Genomic DNA, 17,932 nt, shown 5'->3' with positions numbered 1-17,932 from the left:
GAAGACGGAAACCGAAGAAGGGTATATACGTCTTTTCACATGGGTAAAAATGGAGCTTGATTTTTATGGAGCTTTTTTCTTCCTTTTTTTTCCTCGTTTTCTGCTGAAATAAGAAGAAGCTGTTGTTGTGGCGCTAAGCTTTGGGATTTGGTCCAATCGTCTCTTTTGGAAAGATTGACCAGAAAGCAGACGACGACGACGACGACGACGACGACGAAGAAGAAGATAGACTACGTGCGCTGAGTTTGTCCGTACGATTGCTGCAACTCCACTTTTTTTTTTCTTCTTCTTCTTCTTCTTCGTTTTACTTGCCGGGGATTGGTTATGGTTTCGGTCTGATTTTTTTGGATTTTTGTGGGTGGTGATTCGATTTGGTGTTGGATCCCATTTCGTTTTCGATTCGGACATTTCCATGTGCTCTGTTTGTTTCTCTGTCTGGTTTTCTTTAGTTTGATAAATGATGCGATCTCCCAAACTGTTGCTTTCGATTTAACCTTTGGTGTTTTTGAGTATCTCAGTTCATGAACTCGTGTTCCTACTAATCCATTAGGTATATACTTCTTCCTTTTCAGTATCATAAGCCATAGATCTTTCGCTCTGCGAGTTTAGATTTGCGAATTGGATGTTGGAGTGACATTGATTCGGTTTTGAGATTTAGTAGGACTGATGATTGATCATTGGTTTAGAATCGTGTAAGTCTCCACTGGGTGAGTACATTTCCAAGTTTCCATGGTTTTATTTGGAGATTTTTGGAGGAATCATTTCTTTGATGAGAATTCCATTGGTTTGCAGATGTTTCCTCCCAAAAAATCTTGTTTATGTTATGCTTTTTGTGTGTGAAACCGAAGCCCTGCCTTTGCATGTGGTACTAAGAACCAGATGCCCATCTTAAAATGCCAACCCTAACAGGGAATTCGAAAAATCTTTCCTTTTTGACGAGCATACCTTATTTTGTGTTGTCCCATTGCTTTTGCTCAGTTGTCTTTTCATCGTAAATTAGTCAACTTGTCTTCCTCTTTGGTTCTGATTCTACATCAATTTGTCGGAATTGGAACTGGATGCTTTTAGTTAAGGTAACATAGTTCAGCACAGTCTATATCCTAAGTTCTGGTACTGGACTTGTAAAGCTTCTGTGTTGACATCTATTCCTGCACCCTCTAACGAGGGAGAGGGATTATTGGAGATAGCATCTCATTTTTGTTTAAGAGCCTCATTCAGGCGTGTGACCCAGATTTGTTCTGTCATCTCCCAGGGAACTTGAGCCCTACCTACGAGTTTTTCCAAAGGTGTTCCCTCGGAAATTTGCATGTCTGGCCCCGTGGCCGGCCTTGATGTGGGAGGACCACTTGCTTGCGCAGAAAGAACAAAATCCGCTGATGCAATTACCAACAAAGAACTCGCATCGATATTAAGCAACGGAGAACTTTCTGACACGTCTGAGAATACTGGATTCAGAGTTGGGGAGCTGTTGCTCACTAATGGAGAATGTTACTCTGGTTCGCTGCTCCGAAATGTCCCAGAGGGATCCGGGAAGTACATCTGGTCAGATGGCTGCTTTTTTGAGGGGGAATGGAGGCGTGGGATGAGGCATGGGAATGGAAAGATGGGATGGCATTCTGGGGCATTGTATGAGGGGGAATTTTCAGGTGGGTATATGCATGGTACAGGGACGTATATAGGTGCTAACAACATGACGTATAAAGGAAGATGGCGGCTTAATCTCAAACACGGGCTGGGGTATCAGGTTTACCCTAACGGAGATATCTTTGAAGGCTCTTGGATTCAAGGGGTGGCAGAAGGGCCGGGCAAGTATACATGGGCAAATGGAAATGTCTACCTCGGAGATATGAAAGCTGGGAAAATGTCAGGCAAAGGTACTCTGACATGGACTAGTGGAGACTCTTATGAAGGAAGCTGGTTGAATGGCATGATGCATGGATTTGGAGTCTACACATGGAGCGATGGTGGTTGCTATGTTGGAACCTGGACTCGGGGTTTGAAGGACGGTAAAGGTTCATTCTATCCTGCAGGGAGTAAGGTTCCTGATGTGCAAGAGTGTTATTTAGATGCTCTAAGAAAAAGGGGTGTACTACCGGATTTGAAAAGACAGAACCAAGTTGCTTCTTCGGTTAACGTGGGCAACATCAGGGTTGGTATGAACCGTGGAAACCGACTCGGTTCAACTGATAGGCTTTCCAAAGGGAGCTTAATAAACTTGGAACAGTCTCGGAATGGGCGGGTTTCTTTAGAAAGACGTTGGAGTCTTGAGGTATCTATTGAAAAGGTGATCGCACATGATTACTCATCTGATTTATCTGAGCCAAGTTTAGATAGTGGTAACATCCAAAATAAATCGAACTTACCAATCTTGGAGCGTGAATATATGCAAGGAGTCTTAATAAGTGAACTTGTGGTAAACAATGCGTTTTCACGCCCATCGAGGAGAGCAAAAAGGAGACACAAAAGACTTGTGAAAGAGGCTAAGAAGCCTGGTGAAGTTATTATTAAAGGTCACCGGAGTTACGATTTGATGCTTAGTTTGCAGCTCGGGATCAGGTATGGAAGATGGTTCTTTCTTGCTCTGTTTTTCCTCTTAGAGCCTTCTCTCTTTGGCTGTATGCTTTATAATGATGAATCCTTATAAAGATATGCCTAAATAGCTAGAGTGTTTTGCTTTCTGACAAGTACTCCTTACCAATTATCTAATGCGTTTGTGTTATTGCACTAGTTTAAACATTACTATCATTTGACATGCCCTAGAACATGGTCAGATACACCGTGGGGAAGATTACACCCATACAGAGGCGTGAAGTAAGGACATCGGACTTTGGACCTCGGGCTAGTTTTTGGATGAATTTCCCCAAAGATGGCTCCTCGATGACTCCTCCTCATCACTCGGAAGACTTTAAATGGAAAGACTACTGCCCAATGGTGTTCAGGTTAGTACTTACTACTTAGACATTGATTTGTTCAAATTTTGTTGTATCCCATAAAGTCAAGGAACTCAAGTCAAGCTAGAGTTTATGAGTTCAAAGGAGAGAAACACCAAGCTCTTATCCGAACTTAACTACATGTTTACGGTTTTAGTATACAAGTTTATTTTAATACTAATTTTACTCGCGCCTGAAAAACACGGAATATTTCTCTGATTATATATTCATTACCGGAACTTCTAGGGACCTGAGAGAGCTGTTCAAGATTGATGCGGCCGATTATATGATGTCCATTTGTGGAAACGATACCTTAAGGGAACTTTCCTCTCCTGGGAAGAGTGGCAGTGTATTCTTCCTATCTCAGGATGACCGGTTCATGATCAAAACACTAAGGAAATCTGAAGTTAAGGTTTGTATTTGTAACCCATGTATCCACCACATCTGCTACTTTGTTTTTTTTTTCTCTAAAAGTGATTGAGGAAGATCGCTTCCTTTTCTTTAACGCTTTCATCTTTCTCTTTCCCCTAATTTCTAATTTGAGCACTGTCTGCCCTTTATACTCTTTGTGTTGCTGCTTCATCTGGGCAGAGTTTATGATCTTTTTCCATTTCTTTGGATCTCTATTGCATTTACGAACTAGTAACGATGTTTCTCTGGTGTAGGTTCTTATAAGGATGCTTCCAGATTACCATCATCATGTGAAGAAGTATGAGAATACACTTATTACCAAGTTCTTTGGCCTTCACAGAATTAAACCTTCAAGTGGTCAAAAGGTGCTGAAACGATGAGCCGTATAGCCCTTGAAACTCAATATGATCCCAATAAACACCCAAGCTTTTGGAGTTTTTCGTTGGCTAATCTATTTATCAGGAGACTTAGAGGGAAACCTCTAATTGTCTTCTGCATTACAGTGTTTGAAACTCGACAGTATGAACCAAGACTAACTGAAAACTCACTCTTTGAATTGCAGTTCCGCTTTGTGGTGATGGGTAACATGTTCTGTACAGAGTTAAGAATCCATCGGAGGTTTGACCTGAAAGGTTCATCATTGGGACGATCTGCATACAATGTCGAAATAGATGAGAACTCGATACTTAAAGATTTGGATCTGAACTACTCTTTCTACTTGGAGCCTTCTTGGCGAGAGGCGTTGCTAAAGTAATGTTTTTGTTTTTGTTCCAAGGGCCTATATCCCACGTGCCATATCGTTATTTTCTGGGTAACATTTAGCTAACGGTTTCATCTTGTGGTGGTATTGCAGGCAGATAGAGATAGACAGCAAGTTTTTAGAAGCCCAAAACATAATGGATTACAGTCTATTACTGGGTGTGCACCACCGAGCTCCGCAACACCTAAGGTCCCAAATGGTCCGAACCCGGAGCATGACGGCTGATGGGTTGGAAAGTGTGGCTGAGGACGGTGAGATTCCTTTTTTCGACTTACCCTTCAATGGCAGTGAACGTATCTGCTTTGTCAGTTTTCATCCGTTACAAGAGGCATGTGATGATTTCGACAGATACAGTAGAGGACGACATGCTCTCCTACCCACAAGGGCTGGTTCTTGTCCCTCGAGAGACAGAGGATGTAGTAGTGGTGGGCCCCCACATCAGAGGCAGTAGATTGCGTGCATCAGCTGCTGGTGACGAAGAAGTCGATCTCCTTCTACCCGGAACAACAGCCAGGCATGGAAGGATTCATTCATTCATTCATTCATTTCTTGCTCGTGAATTCATTTATTAAAAAAAAAAAAAGAGCAGGCTGCAGATACAGCTGGGAGTGAACATGCCGGCGAGAGCGGAGGTGAAGCCGGGGAAGGAAGAGAAGATGTTCCACGAGTGCTACGACGTGGTGCTCTACTTGGGGATCATAGACATACTGCAGGAGTACAACATGGGCAAGAGGATAGAGCATGCCTTCAAGTCCTTCCAGTTCGACTCCCTCTCCATCTCCGCCGTCGATCCCACCTTCTACTCCCACCGCTTCCTCTCCTTCATCGACGAGGCCTTCCCCCCCACTTGCTGATTCCAAACTCAAATCAATTCCTATAATGTTTTCCATTTACTTGGGTTCTCTCTCTCTCGTTTTTGTAAATCTGTGTGTGTTTTTCTAGTGATCTGCTTGCTCGTTTAAGTGAATCTCATCATAATTATTATTTTTCTTCCCTCCCTTCCACGTAGTATAATAACGTCGATTACTTTTTGGTTTTTTTTAGGGGTATAAAGAAGGCCGGTTCGATCCAATCCAGTCCGATTCGTTCCGATTTGGAAAAATTTTAGTCAGTCTAACCCTTTTTTTAGCAAACAAAAAATATATCATTCCAATTCATATCGTCTTAATCCGCGAGCGACGTGGTGCTCTACTTGGGGATCATAGACATACTGCAGGAGTACAACATGGGCAAGAGGATAGAGCATGCCTTCAAGTCCTTCCAGTTCGACTCCCTCTCCATCTCCGCCGTCGATCCCACCTTCTACTCCCACCGCTTCCTCTCCTTCATCGACGAGGCCTTCCCCCCCACTTGCTGATTCCAAACTCAAATCAATTCCTATAATGTTTTCCATTTACTTGGGTTCTCTCTCTCTCGTTTTTGTAAATCTGTGTGTGTTTTTCTAGTGATCTGCTTGCTCGTTTAAGTGAATCTCATCATAATTATTATTTTTCTTCCCTCCCTTCCACGTAGTATAATAACGTCGATTACTTTTTGGTTTTTTTTAGGGGTATAAAGAAGGCCGGTTCGATCCAATCCAGTCCGATTCGTTCCGATTTGGAAAAATTTTAGTCAGTCTAACCCGTTTTTTAGCAAACAAAAAATATATCATTCCAATTCATATCGTCTTAACCCGCGAGCCAAACGAGTTGGTCCGTGAACCATATATATAAATTTTAAAATAAAATTTTAATAATAAAAATATTTAAAATATAAAAAAAATTAAAATTTTAAACAAAACAAATTAAATATGTAATAAAAATATAATTTGTATATAAACATATTTTAAAATATATAAAAATATTAAAAAAAAAATTTTAAAAAAAAATTTCTGGCCTGTGAGCCAGTCCGGCACGAGCCGGACTGATTCGTTGTGATCTGATTTTTTTTTGGACTGAAATATTTTAAGTCCAGCTCGGAAAAATATGAGCTGGCTCGTAAGCCAGCCCGCGATTCGAACCTCTTTTTATAACCCTAGTTCTTTTTTGAATTCTGGTTTTTCTATTTTAGAAAAAGTTGTATGTGGATTTATTTTCGTAAAATAATAATGTTTATTTTTGTTTTGGATCATTTTTTTTAAAATTATTTTTAAAATCCGTTCAGGCTAATATAATTTGAATTTATAATATGATTATTAATATAATCCGTTCATCCGACAAACACGTTATGTTAAAAAAAATTGGACCAATAAAATTAAAACAAATGCCCGTAGTCACGTGTGAAGTGTCCGCACGCGTGAAAAAAAATGCGCAACGTGCGTATTTATTTATTGGGCCTTAAATGGGCTTTAAAGGCCTGAAACGGGATGCTCCTTTCCATTGGATATTACACGCTCCCCCACACGCACATATAGCGCGTTTATTACACCGCCCCAAAAGCTTTGGACAAAAAGGCGCGTGAGGTTGCATTTTATACAGATTTTTGTTTTACTTTTATTTCTCACTTTTTTTATTCAAATAAAAATCTCTTGATATTGTTTTAAAACAGGATACGTGAATATATAAATATAGTAACATTTTTTGGATACGAAGAATATTTTCTTGTTAAAATTCTGTAGCATATAGATATCTCTTCTTTGTAGAATAACACCATCATTCCTAAGTTCACGAAAATAACTCCAATATTTTCATTTCACCTGAAATGAAAGTTAAAATTTTTTTTGTACAATAAAATGTTTGCCAAAGATAAGTAAAAATTATATTTGAATTTTAGGTTGAAAAATTATTTATAATGTTGTGAAAAGTTTTTCGTATTCCGTGGATTTGACTATCAATACAGAACTCAAAAGTAGAAACTAAAATTGATTTAACCAAAATTAAATTAATTTCTAGACATATCATAAAAATTGAACACAATCATTTATCAATTACCAAATTATTATTAAGTCTTAAAAGTGTACAAAGACCCACCTTTCCAATTTGTTATAATATTATGATATTAATCATCTACGTAGTTCATTTAGACTTAACTATACTTACAGTGACCACAACTATTTTATCACCTCGCCTTTTTTGCAAAATATTTTAATAGGAAAATTATTTTAAAAAAAAATCATACCAGTAGGACCTATTGCTATTGGTCCACGTACAGGAGCGTGTAAAACACGCGTTTTACTGGAGCGCGTGGGGTTTCAGACTTGGCCGACAGCTAACTAAGGCCTTGTTTGGATTTCGTTTTGCGTTCACAACCGCGATTCTCCAAATCGCTTATAAAACAAATGGAATAAATAGATTTTTATACATCTAATTCATTCTATAGTAAAATTGATAGGTTCTCATCTATATTTGGAAGAGTTTAAAAAAAAAAAACCAAGAAAACTACTAAACAATTTTTATTTTTATAACTGAATATCTTGGATCAAATCCATAATAATCTAGATGTTGGGAGTGAACCATTTGGTTTGGAATATACTTTTTTTTTTCTTCCAAATTTGAGATTTGGTACAATTTATTACCAATGTAATCCAGAGTCCTTCGTTACATTATCTGTTTGGTTGTTCCATTCACATAATTTTTTTATTTGCATTAATTAAAACACACAATCACTTTGACATGAAGATTTTTTTTTTAAAAAAAAAACATATAAATTTTTATGATAATAATAGCCCAAACAAATGCGTGTCCGAAACATCACACCGTGGGGGAGAGAAGCAAAGAATAACGTTAGCGTCATGTCAGGTCTTCAGCCGTTTTCTTTCTCCGTAAAGAATAAACTCTTCCCATTTGTTGCAAATTTCTTTTTGAAAATGGGCATGTTCGCCTTTTCGATTTGTAGTTGAAAACGGAGATGATGATATAAATAACGAGCATCATCATTATAGACAGCTAAAAAACATACACAGGAACATAAAAAATCTTGCTTTTTTAGTGTATATGTGATTTGATCTCTCGTGAGTTCTTGTTCTCTTTCCCCTTTTTCTCTTTCCTGTTATCGTGTGTCGGGTCTCTATTTTCTGGGCATTAGATCGAGAAAAGAACGAGGCTTTAGCGGAGATTTCATCTGGGTTTGAGGAATGGGATCTTCTTCAGGACAAGGAGGAGGTTATGATCTATCGTTCAAGATCCTGTTAATCGGAGATTCGGGTGTTGGTAAAAGTAGCTTGCTTGTGAGCTTCATCTCCAGCTCTGTCGAAGATCTTGCCCCCACAATCGGTATGCCGCCTCCTCGGATTGGCGTTTTTCCTTCTCTTTCAATTCATTTTCTGTTTGGTTCCCGAGAAAACAGTGAGAAAATAGAGTACCGTAATGGGTCTCTGACTGTAGGATCCATAGGAAGCTGATGCTGAGAATAGTGCCATTGATGAGAGCTTAGGCTTTGATTTCTTAGCTGAATATAGAGAGAGAGAGAGAGAGATTTTCAGACACGTGATATTTAGTCTGGTCTGGTAATAAAGAGAGAGACTTGTGTTAACAAAAAAAAAAAAAAACGGGCCAATTATATGAATCCGATCAAATAGTAAGGCATATCCATCCATGTGTGAAAGCTCTTCAGCTATGTTCATCTTTCCCATCATGGCATTAGCCATCTGGCCCATGTTCCTCAAATCCTGTTTCATTGCAAGAAACCCAGTCTTTTGTTGTTTTGATCCGAAACTTGCAACCATTTGAAGGTGTCGATTTCAAGATCAAACAGCTTACAGTTGCCGGGAAACGACTGAAACTGACGATCTGGGACACAGGTTTCTTCTTATCCATCCCATTCCCCTGAATTCCTTTTTTTTTTTTCATCTCATATTCGGAAACTTCCTTACAAATCTTGTGATTTGTGTGTGTTGGCAGCTGGGCAAGAGAGGTTCAGAACACTGACAAGCTCTTACTATAGAGGCGCCCAGGGCATCGTTCTCGGTACGCAGCATTTACTCTCCCAAATCCAAATCCAAATCCAAATCCAAATCCCACGTATTGGAATTTCTTGACGACAATTCATTCCCTTTATCAATGATGCAAGTTTATGATGTGACGAGGAGGGAAACGTTTACGAACCTATCAGACGTTTGGGCTAAGGAGATCGAGCTTTACTCCACCAACCAAGACTGCGTCAAGGTGCTCGTCGGCAACAAAGTCGACCGGGTGAGTCACCACCTCCGAGTCAATCATACCTACTCAAACTCACTCAATTTGTCGGGTCGCACTGACGAACCCTACCGGCCATGTGATTACAGGAATCATCGGATAGGGAAGTTAGCCGAGACGAAGGGATCGCTCTTGCTAAAGACCTCAACTGCCTATTTCTTGAATGCAGCGCTAAAACCCGAGAAAACGTCGAGCAATGCTTCGAACAGCTGGCTTTGAAGGTAAAAATCTCTAACAAAACCCTAAACCCTAGAGAGATCTTATCCCTGTTGAAAAACCCCGGGCAAATATGATTCATGATCAAGGAATAAAGAAACAAACATGATGTAACAACAGACTCAGAGATTAGTTTTTTTTTTTTAAAAAATTTTTGGGTGGAAACAGATAATGGAGGTACCTAGTCTTTTGGAAGAAGGATCGAATGCCGCCAAGAGGAACATATTGAAGCAGAAGACAGAACACCAGACTCAACAAGCAGGCTGTTGCAACTTCTAACCCTTTTTGTCTCGTACCACTTTGTTGCCTTGGTGTGTAAAATCTGAAAACAAATTGTTTGGCTTCTCTGTAAATTTGTTGCTTCCTTTGATCTTCTTCTTCTTCTTCTTAGCCTCTGAATGTGCTGTTGTAACCTCATCTTTACACTGAAGAAGAGAAAGCAAAGACTGGTGCTTTATCCTCTGTTTCTTTCCGGGGAGAGCTACAGTTCACTATCTGAAATTCAGATTCTATCAAAGAAACAAAATCAAGAGGAGATTTATATTGAAATGGACAAACGGAATTATACATGCTAAAACACTTGAAATGATCATAGTTTTCACCAAATTGTCTCCCAATTCCTGGAAGAGCATTGTACAAACCCGATAAACAAGTAGAACACAAGTCTTGACAACACGGTTAATAAAATCACAGTGATCAATGGCATATCATACACGTACAAGGTAACAACAGTATAAGAACATTGGATGAACTTGGCACGATGAAAGGAGCAAAGACGGTAAGAGATTAAGAACCAAACCCAGGCAAAAGAGCAAAGATACTTCTAAATGTAACTACAGCAAGCTGATTTCTCGGTTGATGAAGAAGATGCATTAGCACCATCCTGTTTAGTGATCTTGATGGTTGTTGAAGACGAGGCCTGGGTCTGCAAAATAAGAAAAACCGATGTTTCTTAGGTATACGGCCTAAAAATAGTGGCATGTATAGTAGCTGATATAACAGCGATAATCTGTTGTGTTTTATTACCTCTTGTTTTGAATTGGTTTCAGTCAGTCTCTGTTTTATGTCTCTTGCGATAGAAAGGAAAACCTGCTCAACATTGAGGTTCGTTTTTGCACTCTGCAGCCATTTGAATCACACATCAGGTGTCTCGACTTTTTCCCATAGAAAAAAGAAACAAAAATAAGGCTCATTCTCTTGCCCAGCTCACCGTCTCAAAGAATTTGATTCCATACTCATCAGCTAATGCTTGACCCTTTGCTGTAGGGACAGCCTAAAGAGGGGGGAGACAGCAACATCAGCAAACTACCAAATCTCGACTACCATATGGAGTTTGTGAAAGTATGCAGCTGATTACCCTTTTGCTTTCATCCATATCGGCTTTGTTACCAACCAATATTTTGTCGACATTATCTGATGCATGCTGCTCAATGTTCTTCATCCAGTTCCTAATGTCTGTGTCGAAACATTCAATTGATCATCACACGTGTCATAAGCTTTAGGTGGGTGAATTTCAGGTGATTTTCTTTCAACATGTCATTATCTAGTTTTTAAGGACGAGATCTCGATCAAACAAAAATAAGACACAGAAAAAAGGTCCAGGGACACACTGTTGAAGGACGACTCGTCTGTCACATCATAGACAAGCAGTATACCCATGGCTCCTCTGTAATATGCTGCACGAGAAGACGAACCAAGGACATTTCAACAAAATTTCTAAAACGTGTACATGGACAAGAAACAAAGCAGCTGAAGATGTTTTATGCATCTTGAGGTATAATAATGGAATGAACAGCATGCTGTCGTCAAGAGAAAAAAAAACAGATGCATGTGGAAACAACAAACAATTTTCAGAATCTGCATGCCTCTGAAGAGTGTCTGATTCCTACATAAGAACAGCAATTCACAATCACCAAACGAAAGCCGGTTACCTGTAGTGATAGTTCTAAAGCGTTCTTGTCCTGCAGTATCCCAAATCTGCAATTTGATACGCTTCCCGTCAAGTTCAACAGTTCTTATCTTGAAATCGATTCTGGAAAAAGTTAAAATGAACTTTACAAAAACGTTTCGAAGACACAACATGAATGAACAAGAAACAGGCATTGTGGAAGAAGACATACCCAATGGTAGTAATGAAGCTTGTGGTGAAAGTATCATCCGAGAAACGCAGAAGCAAGCAACTCTTTCCAACACCTGCAAATACAAGTAAGAATTTGTCAGAAAGAGGCGAAGTAAGACAACAATTCCACGTCCACAAATTTTCTCAAATTACTTTTTCCAACTTTATTACCAAATTCAGCATGTAAAGAGAAACGAGCTGGATCGGTGCTTGTTACTTGGATAATCCCCTACTGTGTAGTTCTTCTCCCATATTTTATTATTATTTTGTCACCAAGTAAGAAATCTCTAACACATAAAAAAACACTCAAACCCTAGTTCAGATTGCAAAACAGGCGCGGAGAGAGGTTATACGGACGATTCTCAGCAAAATAAAGAGAACAAAACACCGTACGCGTCCCCATAAGTTTAGTTCATCAGGAAATACAGAGAGAGAGAGAGAGAGAGAGAGAGAGAGAGAGAGAGAGAGAGAGAGAGAGACCTACCGCTGTCGCCGATGAGAAGGAGCTTGATGAGGTAATCATAGTCAGTACGAGCTCTTGCCGGAGCAACCGCCATGCCAGGAGAACAGCTTCTTCTCTCTTGATCGGTGAAAGATAACCCGAGCTCTGTTTGTTTCTCGGGAAAATCTGTTCGCCGAAGGAAGAAAAATTATTCAGAGGCAGAGAAGAAGAAAGAATAAACAAAAGCAGTATGATAACTGCTGAAAACTTTGGCGGATAATACTTTAATATATATTTGTAGTTTCATAGTTTCCATTCAAACCCCAAAACTTTTATATATTTCAAATGATTCAAGTTTTGGACAAAAGAGAAGCGGGGCGATTTTGAGAGATTCGAGAAAGTACGGGGAGGTTTTAAAAAAGGGAGGAGGAGAGAATAATCCAGTGGAGATGGTGTACAGTGTAAGAGAGTAATAAAGCTGAGCTGTCAATCGTCTACAGGCGGGGAGATGGGCGCACTGTTTGCATGTGCGTTGTGCTCTGGTCCGGCTCAGCAAAGCAACCAACGGGGACAGAGGATCTTCGTGTTCGTGTTGTGTTTTTTTTTAAATAAAAAAAAAAATCAGCCGACGCAATCAAAGCCTTGGTTGTTTCACCGGTCTCCGACAAAGTCGAGACTTATGTTTGGTTTATGAAAGGGTTGCTTGATGATGGACATAACAAAGCCAAATACGACAAGAAAATGAGCTTTCAGTAAAATGATATAAGCACATGGACAACAACAGAGTCAAACATGACAAGAAAAAGGCTAATGCTAGACTATCTATCGTCTGGTTGGCAGAGTTTGTCAATATGTTGTAAGAGCACCAAACACGCAGATTCTGGATATCACATTTGCCTACAATCTGTGCTGTCCTTTTTGTTTTTTGGGTTGATTCATCCACATTTCACAAGTAACAAAATATAGGATCAACAAAGAGGCGAAGATCACAATGAAATCATTTCCTACTTCCTAATTTTGGAGGAAAAAAAAACCCAGATCAAAAGTTCCATTTTGTGGAGATTTTAACTAAAGCTAGATATGGTGCTATCGGCTAAGTCTAAATCTCTCTTGGCTTCGGTGTCTGGATCAGCTAATTCACCAGGTGTCTGCCCATTTGAAAAACCATCGTTATGAACACAAAACGGTATTTCTATGATGGAGAAACAAACCATTTTAAGCCTAACCCTCGATCGGAGCCAGTTTAGCCTGCTTCATGGTTCCAGATTACCCTAAAACCCGGATTTGATGGAACAAAATCTTCATGCAATGCGATATCGAGTTTTTAGTATTCTTGGAGGGTTTTAGCTTAAAGTTTTTCATATGTACCTTGCCAAAGGAGTTTGCCGTTCTTGGTGAGGCCCCAGAAGCCAGCAGAAACCTTAGCACGTCCCCGTGCTCACCTCTCGCTGCATGATGAAGAGGCTACCACAGTAAAAAAGCTCTGATTGGAGAGAGAGAGAGAGAGAGAGATTTATCATTGCCGTGGCCCATCTAACAATGACATACGTACAGTGTCTCCTGCATCGACTATATGTAACATCCTCTTCACACATTCAGGACCACCGGCTCTGCTAATAATAAGGCTGCACTATCTCTATAAATCCTGCACAAATTAAACCAAAATGTGAGAAACTAAAGCATATAGACTAATAACTCGATCTGATAGAGATCGGCAAGTGAACACACCTAGTTAAATATAGTAGTTTGTAGTAGAGAAGTGTATTTTGGGCAATTTACAAGTAGGGAAACCCTACTTTGTCATTAGCTTCCTTGACATATGTATATAAGGTAAACTCTAAGTTATGAATGGACATCAACATTTTGATCAAAGATTTGGAGAAGAGGGCAATCTTGAAGCCCTTGGGATTTATGGTCTCCCTTAAGCAGCATTAATCTTTCTATTTCTGTTCTTTATTTGGTGGAAATTCTAAGTTTCCATCAGCATCATGTAAAGGTATAGCTCCATCTTCATCCTTGACCTCCACATTATCCCCTCGTTCCTGGAGAAGCTACATTTATAAGTGTCGACACCATTTAACGAATTTGCAAGTCAGGCATGAACAAGCAATGAAAATGGTGCGATTTCGATAGATGAAACCACTGGCATGCTGCAAGACCAACCTGAACACAAGGCAGGTGATCATAGAGACAAGCCAGATGAAGAGCTGTGTCTCCATCTTCAAGTGGTTCGTCAACACCCCCGTCCAAATTATCTACCAATTCGGAGAAAGATTACCAAAGGATAAAACATCATCCACTGAGTTCACTCAATTCAGAGAAGGAGCATACATATCATCTTCAAACAATTCATCGACATTTCACAAACCCTCTAGACTGTAAACATTTCGACACCCTGGCGTCAATCAATCAGTAACAGACTGTTTTTCTTCTAATTAGAATTCTGCCGTCAGATAATCCAAATTACAACTTTTATATTTTCCACAACAAAATACATTTTCTGTGAGGTGTCAAATCTCCAAAAACCAAAACTACGCAGTAAACAGAAAACACAAGGCAAATCCTGCACTACTCTTCGTTTCCATGATCCAACTGATGAAACATTCAAATCATGCCCATCCGTACGCATTACATATTCACATAATCCACTCGCATATGCGCCCGACAATAATATGTACAATTAGTTCAATGAGAGTGAGAAACACATTCGTAACAAAAAACAGACAGTTATCAAATATCAACAACAGGAGGAGGAGAAATGAAGTACCAAGGGCGGAGCGTGTCTGAACGGCGGCGACCAAGTTGTGGAGGTGCGGCGGAACGTCGAGATCGTCGTCGGAGTCGTCACCATCTTCCTCTCTCCATACTCGATGTCCTCTTGCCACCCCCCTCGGAACCGCCATTTCCGCCGCTAACAAATTCTCGGCCTCTTTCCGCTCAGAGCAGAGATTCTCGGTGGAAGTGTTTATAGGGCAGGCCCATTACGAAAGAGTATTATCCAAAAGGCCTCACTTCATTATTAGCCCATTAGCCCCAGAGAGAATAACAAAACTTTAACGATGATTTAATTTTAACTTTTATTGTGGAAAACATTCAAACATATAACCGAACCGGTTTAACATGAACCGAAACCTATACATATGTTTGTTGATTCCCTACCACATAAAGAACGGAAAGTAGAGTTCGGAAGTTTTAAGATTCTCTGTCTGGTGACGTGTCCAACACAACCTACACATATCCCATATAGAGATTTCAGACAGGAAAAAAACAAACCAGACGAAGATCTCACAAAACACAATCGGAATATACCGAAACGAATTCCTTAGACATATAGCCACATAAAACTGAGACGATTACCCCACAATTAAAAAAAAATTAAATATATAAATATCGACGACGCCGTTGGAATTGGAAAAATATTTGGAGCCCCCATGATGAAAGACATAAAATGGAGAGGAGAATCAAAAAGTATATCGATGGATTAAAAAAAATACCGTTTTATTTAGGAAGTGACCATATCAATATTAGTGTCTTCTTCTCTCTGGGCAGCTGCTTCGGCTAATCTCTTCCAGGCGAGTTGTCGTCGTTCTTCCACTTCTTTGGACCTAGCTTTCTTCTCTTCGTACTCGACCTGACATTGCTCGAACAGCTCGGCGTCCATTTCCATGAACATCTTCCTCACGTTCACCGTCAACCCATGCACCGCCTGGTTCCAGTGCGATCCGACGTTCTTCTCCATCGCCTCGAATATTATCGGAAGGATCACCCTCCTGTTCTGATCGATCAGGTTCACCACGTGCTCGTTGTTCCACAGGAACAGCGCTCTTTCCGCTACCTGTTGCCGGAACGGATGGTCAGAGAGGTACGCAAAGATTGATGGTTTCGGAATTTACAGTATGATATCCACTAAGCTATGCTTGACGCAATGTCATTCCCGGCCAGAAAGCACTCCATAGCAACAGTTCCAGAATTTGAAACTGGATAAGAGATCACTAACCTGGAAATGGAAGCTATTGAGACAGCGAGCAATTTGTTGGAATAAAGGAACCATGCAACGCTGGAACTCGACAGGTTGTGTAGCCTCGAGAACCTCTTCGAGTTCTCCGAGGAAGAGGACCTCCTTCTGGCAGTTAGTCACGGGCCAATACTTTAACAATCCCCTGATCACTGTATCCGAGAGCTTGTAATCTTTTTCGACAAACTGCACGATACAGTAAGACAGTTGCTGATGGTATAGAGAGATCGGTTTTGGCTTATGCAGCGGTATCAACGCCCTGACCAGAAACAGCTTGTGCTCCTCCTTCATTGGCAAGGCAAACCCATTTATGATACTGCCCAGAATCTCCAGCAGCTCCCCGACCCCGCTGTGTCTCTCTGTCTCGTAAATAAACCTATAGAATATGTTGTTAATTGCTTTCCTAATAAAGGGCCTGTGGACCATAAACTTCCCGTAGATCCTATGAAGAATCGTTTTCAAGTACTCCCTCTCTCTCGGGTCTTCAGAATCAAACAAGTCAAGCAACTTCAACACAAAAGAGTGGTCAATATACCGTTTGGCCACCTTCGTATCCGTGTCAGAAGAAACAACATATCTCAGTAATAACTCATACACTAGCTGCAAATGAGGCCAAGAGGGTTCCAGATAGGGCTCCTCTTCCTCTGGATCTGCAGGCTCTTGACCCGTATTCTCGTGCGAAGCTGGAGGCAGACACCGGAATACATTGAGAGAAATCATCTTTATCATTTCTTCCTGACATGCTTCCGTGATCTTACCCGATCCAGACTGTATAAAATCCACGAGCTCCAGTAAAGTCTGCCTTTTAATCTCTTTCTCTCTCGCATTTTTCATCGTGTCAGTGAAATCGAATTGGAAAGAACAAATCTGCAGCTTTCTCAAGAACAGGTGTTGCCGCTCCGAAACAGGAACATCCCTGAACAACGGGAGGGGCTCAACGGAACCCATCGGTAACAGCGGTGGGGTGGCCACAGGCCCCGGTGAGGAAGGAACCGGGCCACCGCGAGACGCGTGGCTAACAACCACATCGGACCCTGGACCTGACCTACCCGGAGGACAAAACCCGTACATGGACTGGTCACTAGGCTCGGATTTAGAGGGCTTCCGGTGCCCTCCCTTCATGATTTTCTTAAACATGGCGACGCAGCGAGGCAAGACCCTGGCTTTCCTCTTCCCCTAAATAGAAACCCTAGGTTTTCCCGAGCTGGATTATCACGGAGAAGATCACTGACAGAGAACTCAATGGATCAGCATGCAACGTGACGAATCGAAACCCTAACTATTCAGATTCAAATACTCGCGAACAGATATCTCCCAATGGGCTTCTCGTGGATCAAGTTCCTCATATATAAGGCGTGAATAAGATGAAAAGGCGAGAAATGTACCGATATGTTGTCGAAGATCTGAGCCGGCGGGAATCAAACAATCGTAAAGAATGCCGGATAAAATTTCCGGCAGGTCGGACGGTGATGCTTCTCCGGCGATCAAATCCCGGAAGAGAGCGAACGAGAAAAGAGAAGAGGAGCTACAAAGAGGGAACAAAAAATCATCAAGGGAAAAAAAGAGAGCTTCAAAAGAGAAAATAACCGTGTAAATATTAAATTATTTGTTATATATATATATATATATTAATACAGATTATTTTTTTTAACGACATCCAAGAAATTAGAAGATATTTTACCTTAACAAAATCAGTTTACACGTGGCTTATGAGTGAAGCGCTCGCAACATGAGACGGTCGGTCCATGCGACGCATATATAATTATATTTTCCAACGGCATTCTAATTTTAACACAGCTTTATTATAATCCCAAGAGTGAGTGGAAGCATGCGACGGTATAACATGTAATGGATTTGGTTAAACTGATACAATCTATTTGAATTAATTGAATAATAATATGCAAAACTTGAATTGATTACAAGAAATT

At 40.4% G+C, this 17,932-nt stretch overlaps 5 protein-coding genes across 16 annotated transcripts; 2 read left to right on the top strand and 3 right to left on the bottom strand.

Moving 5' to 3' along the window:
* Positions 1–93: 93 nt before the first annotated feature.
* Positions 94–5,602, top strand: LOC104816362 (phosphatidylinositol 4-phosphate 5-kinase 9-like). Of its 3 annotated transcripts, XM_010545149.2 has the most exons (10): positions 94–251; positions 1,253–2,556; positions 2,772–2,939; positions 3,177–3,342; positions 3,596–3,706; positions 3,904–4,091; positions 4,195–4,352; positions 4,450–4,615; positions 4,691–4,781; positions 5,285–5,602. In XM_010545149.2, the coding sequence occupies exons 2-10, from the start codon at positions 1,307–1,309 to the stop codon at positions 5,456–5,458; spliced, it is 2,472 nt and encodes an 823-aa protein (XP_010543451.1). In that variant the 5' UTR covers positions 94–251; positions 1,253–1,306; the 3' UTR covers positions 5,459–5,602. The 3 variants fall into 3 exon arrangements, with proteins under 3 accessions (XP_010543451.1, XP_010543452.1, XP_010543450.1); XM_010545150.2 differs by lacking the exon at positions 5,285–5,602 and having other exon boundaries at positions 94–247; positions 4,691–5,099; XM_010545148.2 differs by lacking the exon at positions 5,285–5,602 and having other exon boundaries at positions 4,691–5,099.
* A 2,172-nt stretch (positions 5,603–7,774) lies between these two features.
* On the top strand, positions 7,775–9,890 carry LOC104816361 (ras-related protein RABC2a). Its single transcript, XM_010545147.1, has 6 exons — positions 7,775–8,291; positions 8,750–8,818; positions 8,919–8,984; positions 9,088–9,209; positions 9,302–9,433; positions 9,597–9,890. The coding sequence occupies exons 1-6, from the start codon at positions 8,153–8,155 to the stop codon at positions 9,705–9,707; spliced, it is 639 nt and encodes a 212-aa protein (XP_010543449.1). The 5' UTR covers positions 7,775–8,152; the 3' UTR covers positions 9,708–9,890.
* Positions 9,891–10,008: 118 nt separating this feature from the next.
* On the bottom strand, positions 10,009–13,634 carry LOC104816358 (ras-related protein RABE1d-like). 4 transcript variants are annotated; one of them, XM_010545144.2, is made up of 10 exons: positions 13,542–13,634; positions 13,358–13,453; positions 12,032–12,175; positions 11,545–11,621; positions 11,360–11,460; positions 11,039–11,104; positions 10,786–10,883; positions 10,639–10,701; positions 10,455–10,547; positions 10,009–10,353 (listed from the first exon to the last, which is right to left on the bottom strand). In XM_010545144.2, exons 1-10 carry the CDS (start codon positions 13,569–13,571, stop codon positions 10,252–10,254), a joined length of 870 nt encoding a protein of 289 aa, XP_010543446.1. In that variant the 5' UTR covers positions 13,572–13,634; the 3' UTR covers positions 10,009–10,251. The 4 variants fall into 4 exon arrangements, with proteins under 4 accessions (XP_010543446.1, XP_010543443.1, XP_010543444.1 ...); XM_010545141.1 differs by having other exon boundaries at positions 10,024–10,353; positions 11,549–11,621; positions 12,028–12,175; XM_010545142.1 differs by having other exon boundaries at positions 10,024–10,353; positions 11,549–11,621; positions 12,028–12,175; positions 13,358–13,437.
* Positions 12,587–17,577, bottom strand: LOC104816360 (serine/threonine protein phosphatase 2A 57 kDa regulatory subunit B' beta isoform). 7 transcript variants are annotated; one of them, XR_772281.2, is made up of 7 exons: positions 15,987–17,577; positions 15,484–15,824; positions 14,757–15,217; positions 14,153–14,244; positions 13,358–14,031; positions 13,216–13,260; positions 12,860–13,137 (listed from the first exon to the last, which is right to left on the bottom strand). XR_772281.2 is itself a non-coding variant. In XM_010545146.1 (2 exons), the coding sequence occupies exons 1-2, from the start codon at positions 17,139–17,141 to the stop codon at positions 15,492–15,494; spliced, it is 1,488 nt and encodes a 495-aa protein (XP_010543448.1). In that variant the 5' UTR covers positions 17,142–17,577; the 3' UTR covers positions 15,256–15,491. The 7 variants fall into 7 exon arrangements, 1 of the variants encoding a protein (XP_010543448.1); XR_772283.2 differs by lacking the exon at positions 13,216–13,260 and having other exon boundaries at positions 15,987–17,231; positions 17,390–17,577; XR_772284.1 differs by lacking the exons at positions 12,860–13,137; positions 13,216–13,260 and adding an exon at positions 12,587–12,691.
* On the bottom strand, positions 13,930–14,892 carry LOC104816666 (ankyrin repeat-containing protein P1E11.10-like). The gene is made up of 3 exons (XM_010545597.1): positions 14,757–14,892; positions 14,153–14,244; positions 13,930–14,040 (listed from the first exon to the last, which is right to left on the bottom strand). The coding sequence occupies exons 1-3, from the start codon at positions 14,890–14,892 to the stop codon at positions 13,930–13,932; spliced, it is 339 nt and encodes a 112-aa protein (XP_010543899.1).
* Positions 17,578–17,932: the final 355 nt, after the last annotated feature.

This window comes from Tarenaya hassleriana, unplaced genomic scaffold, assembly GCF_000463585.1.
Source record: "Tarenaya hassleriana unplaced genomic scaffold, ASM46358v1 Cleome25, whole genome shotgun sequence".
NCBI classification, from domain to species: Eukaryota; Viridiplantae; Streptophyta; class Magnoliopsida; order Brassicales; family Cleomaceae; genus Tarenaya; species Tarenaya hassleriana.
This window is presented reverse-complemented; position numbering and strand designations above follow the sequence as displayed.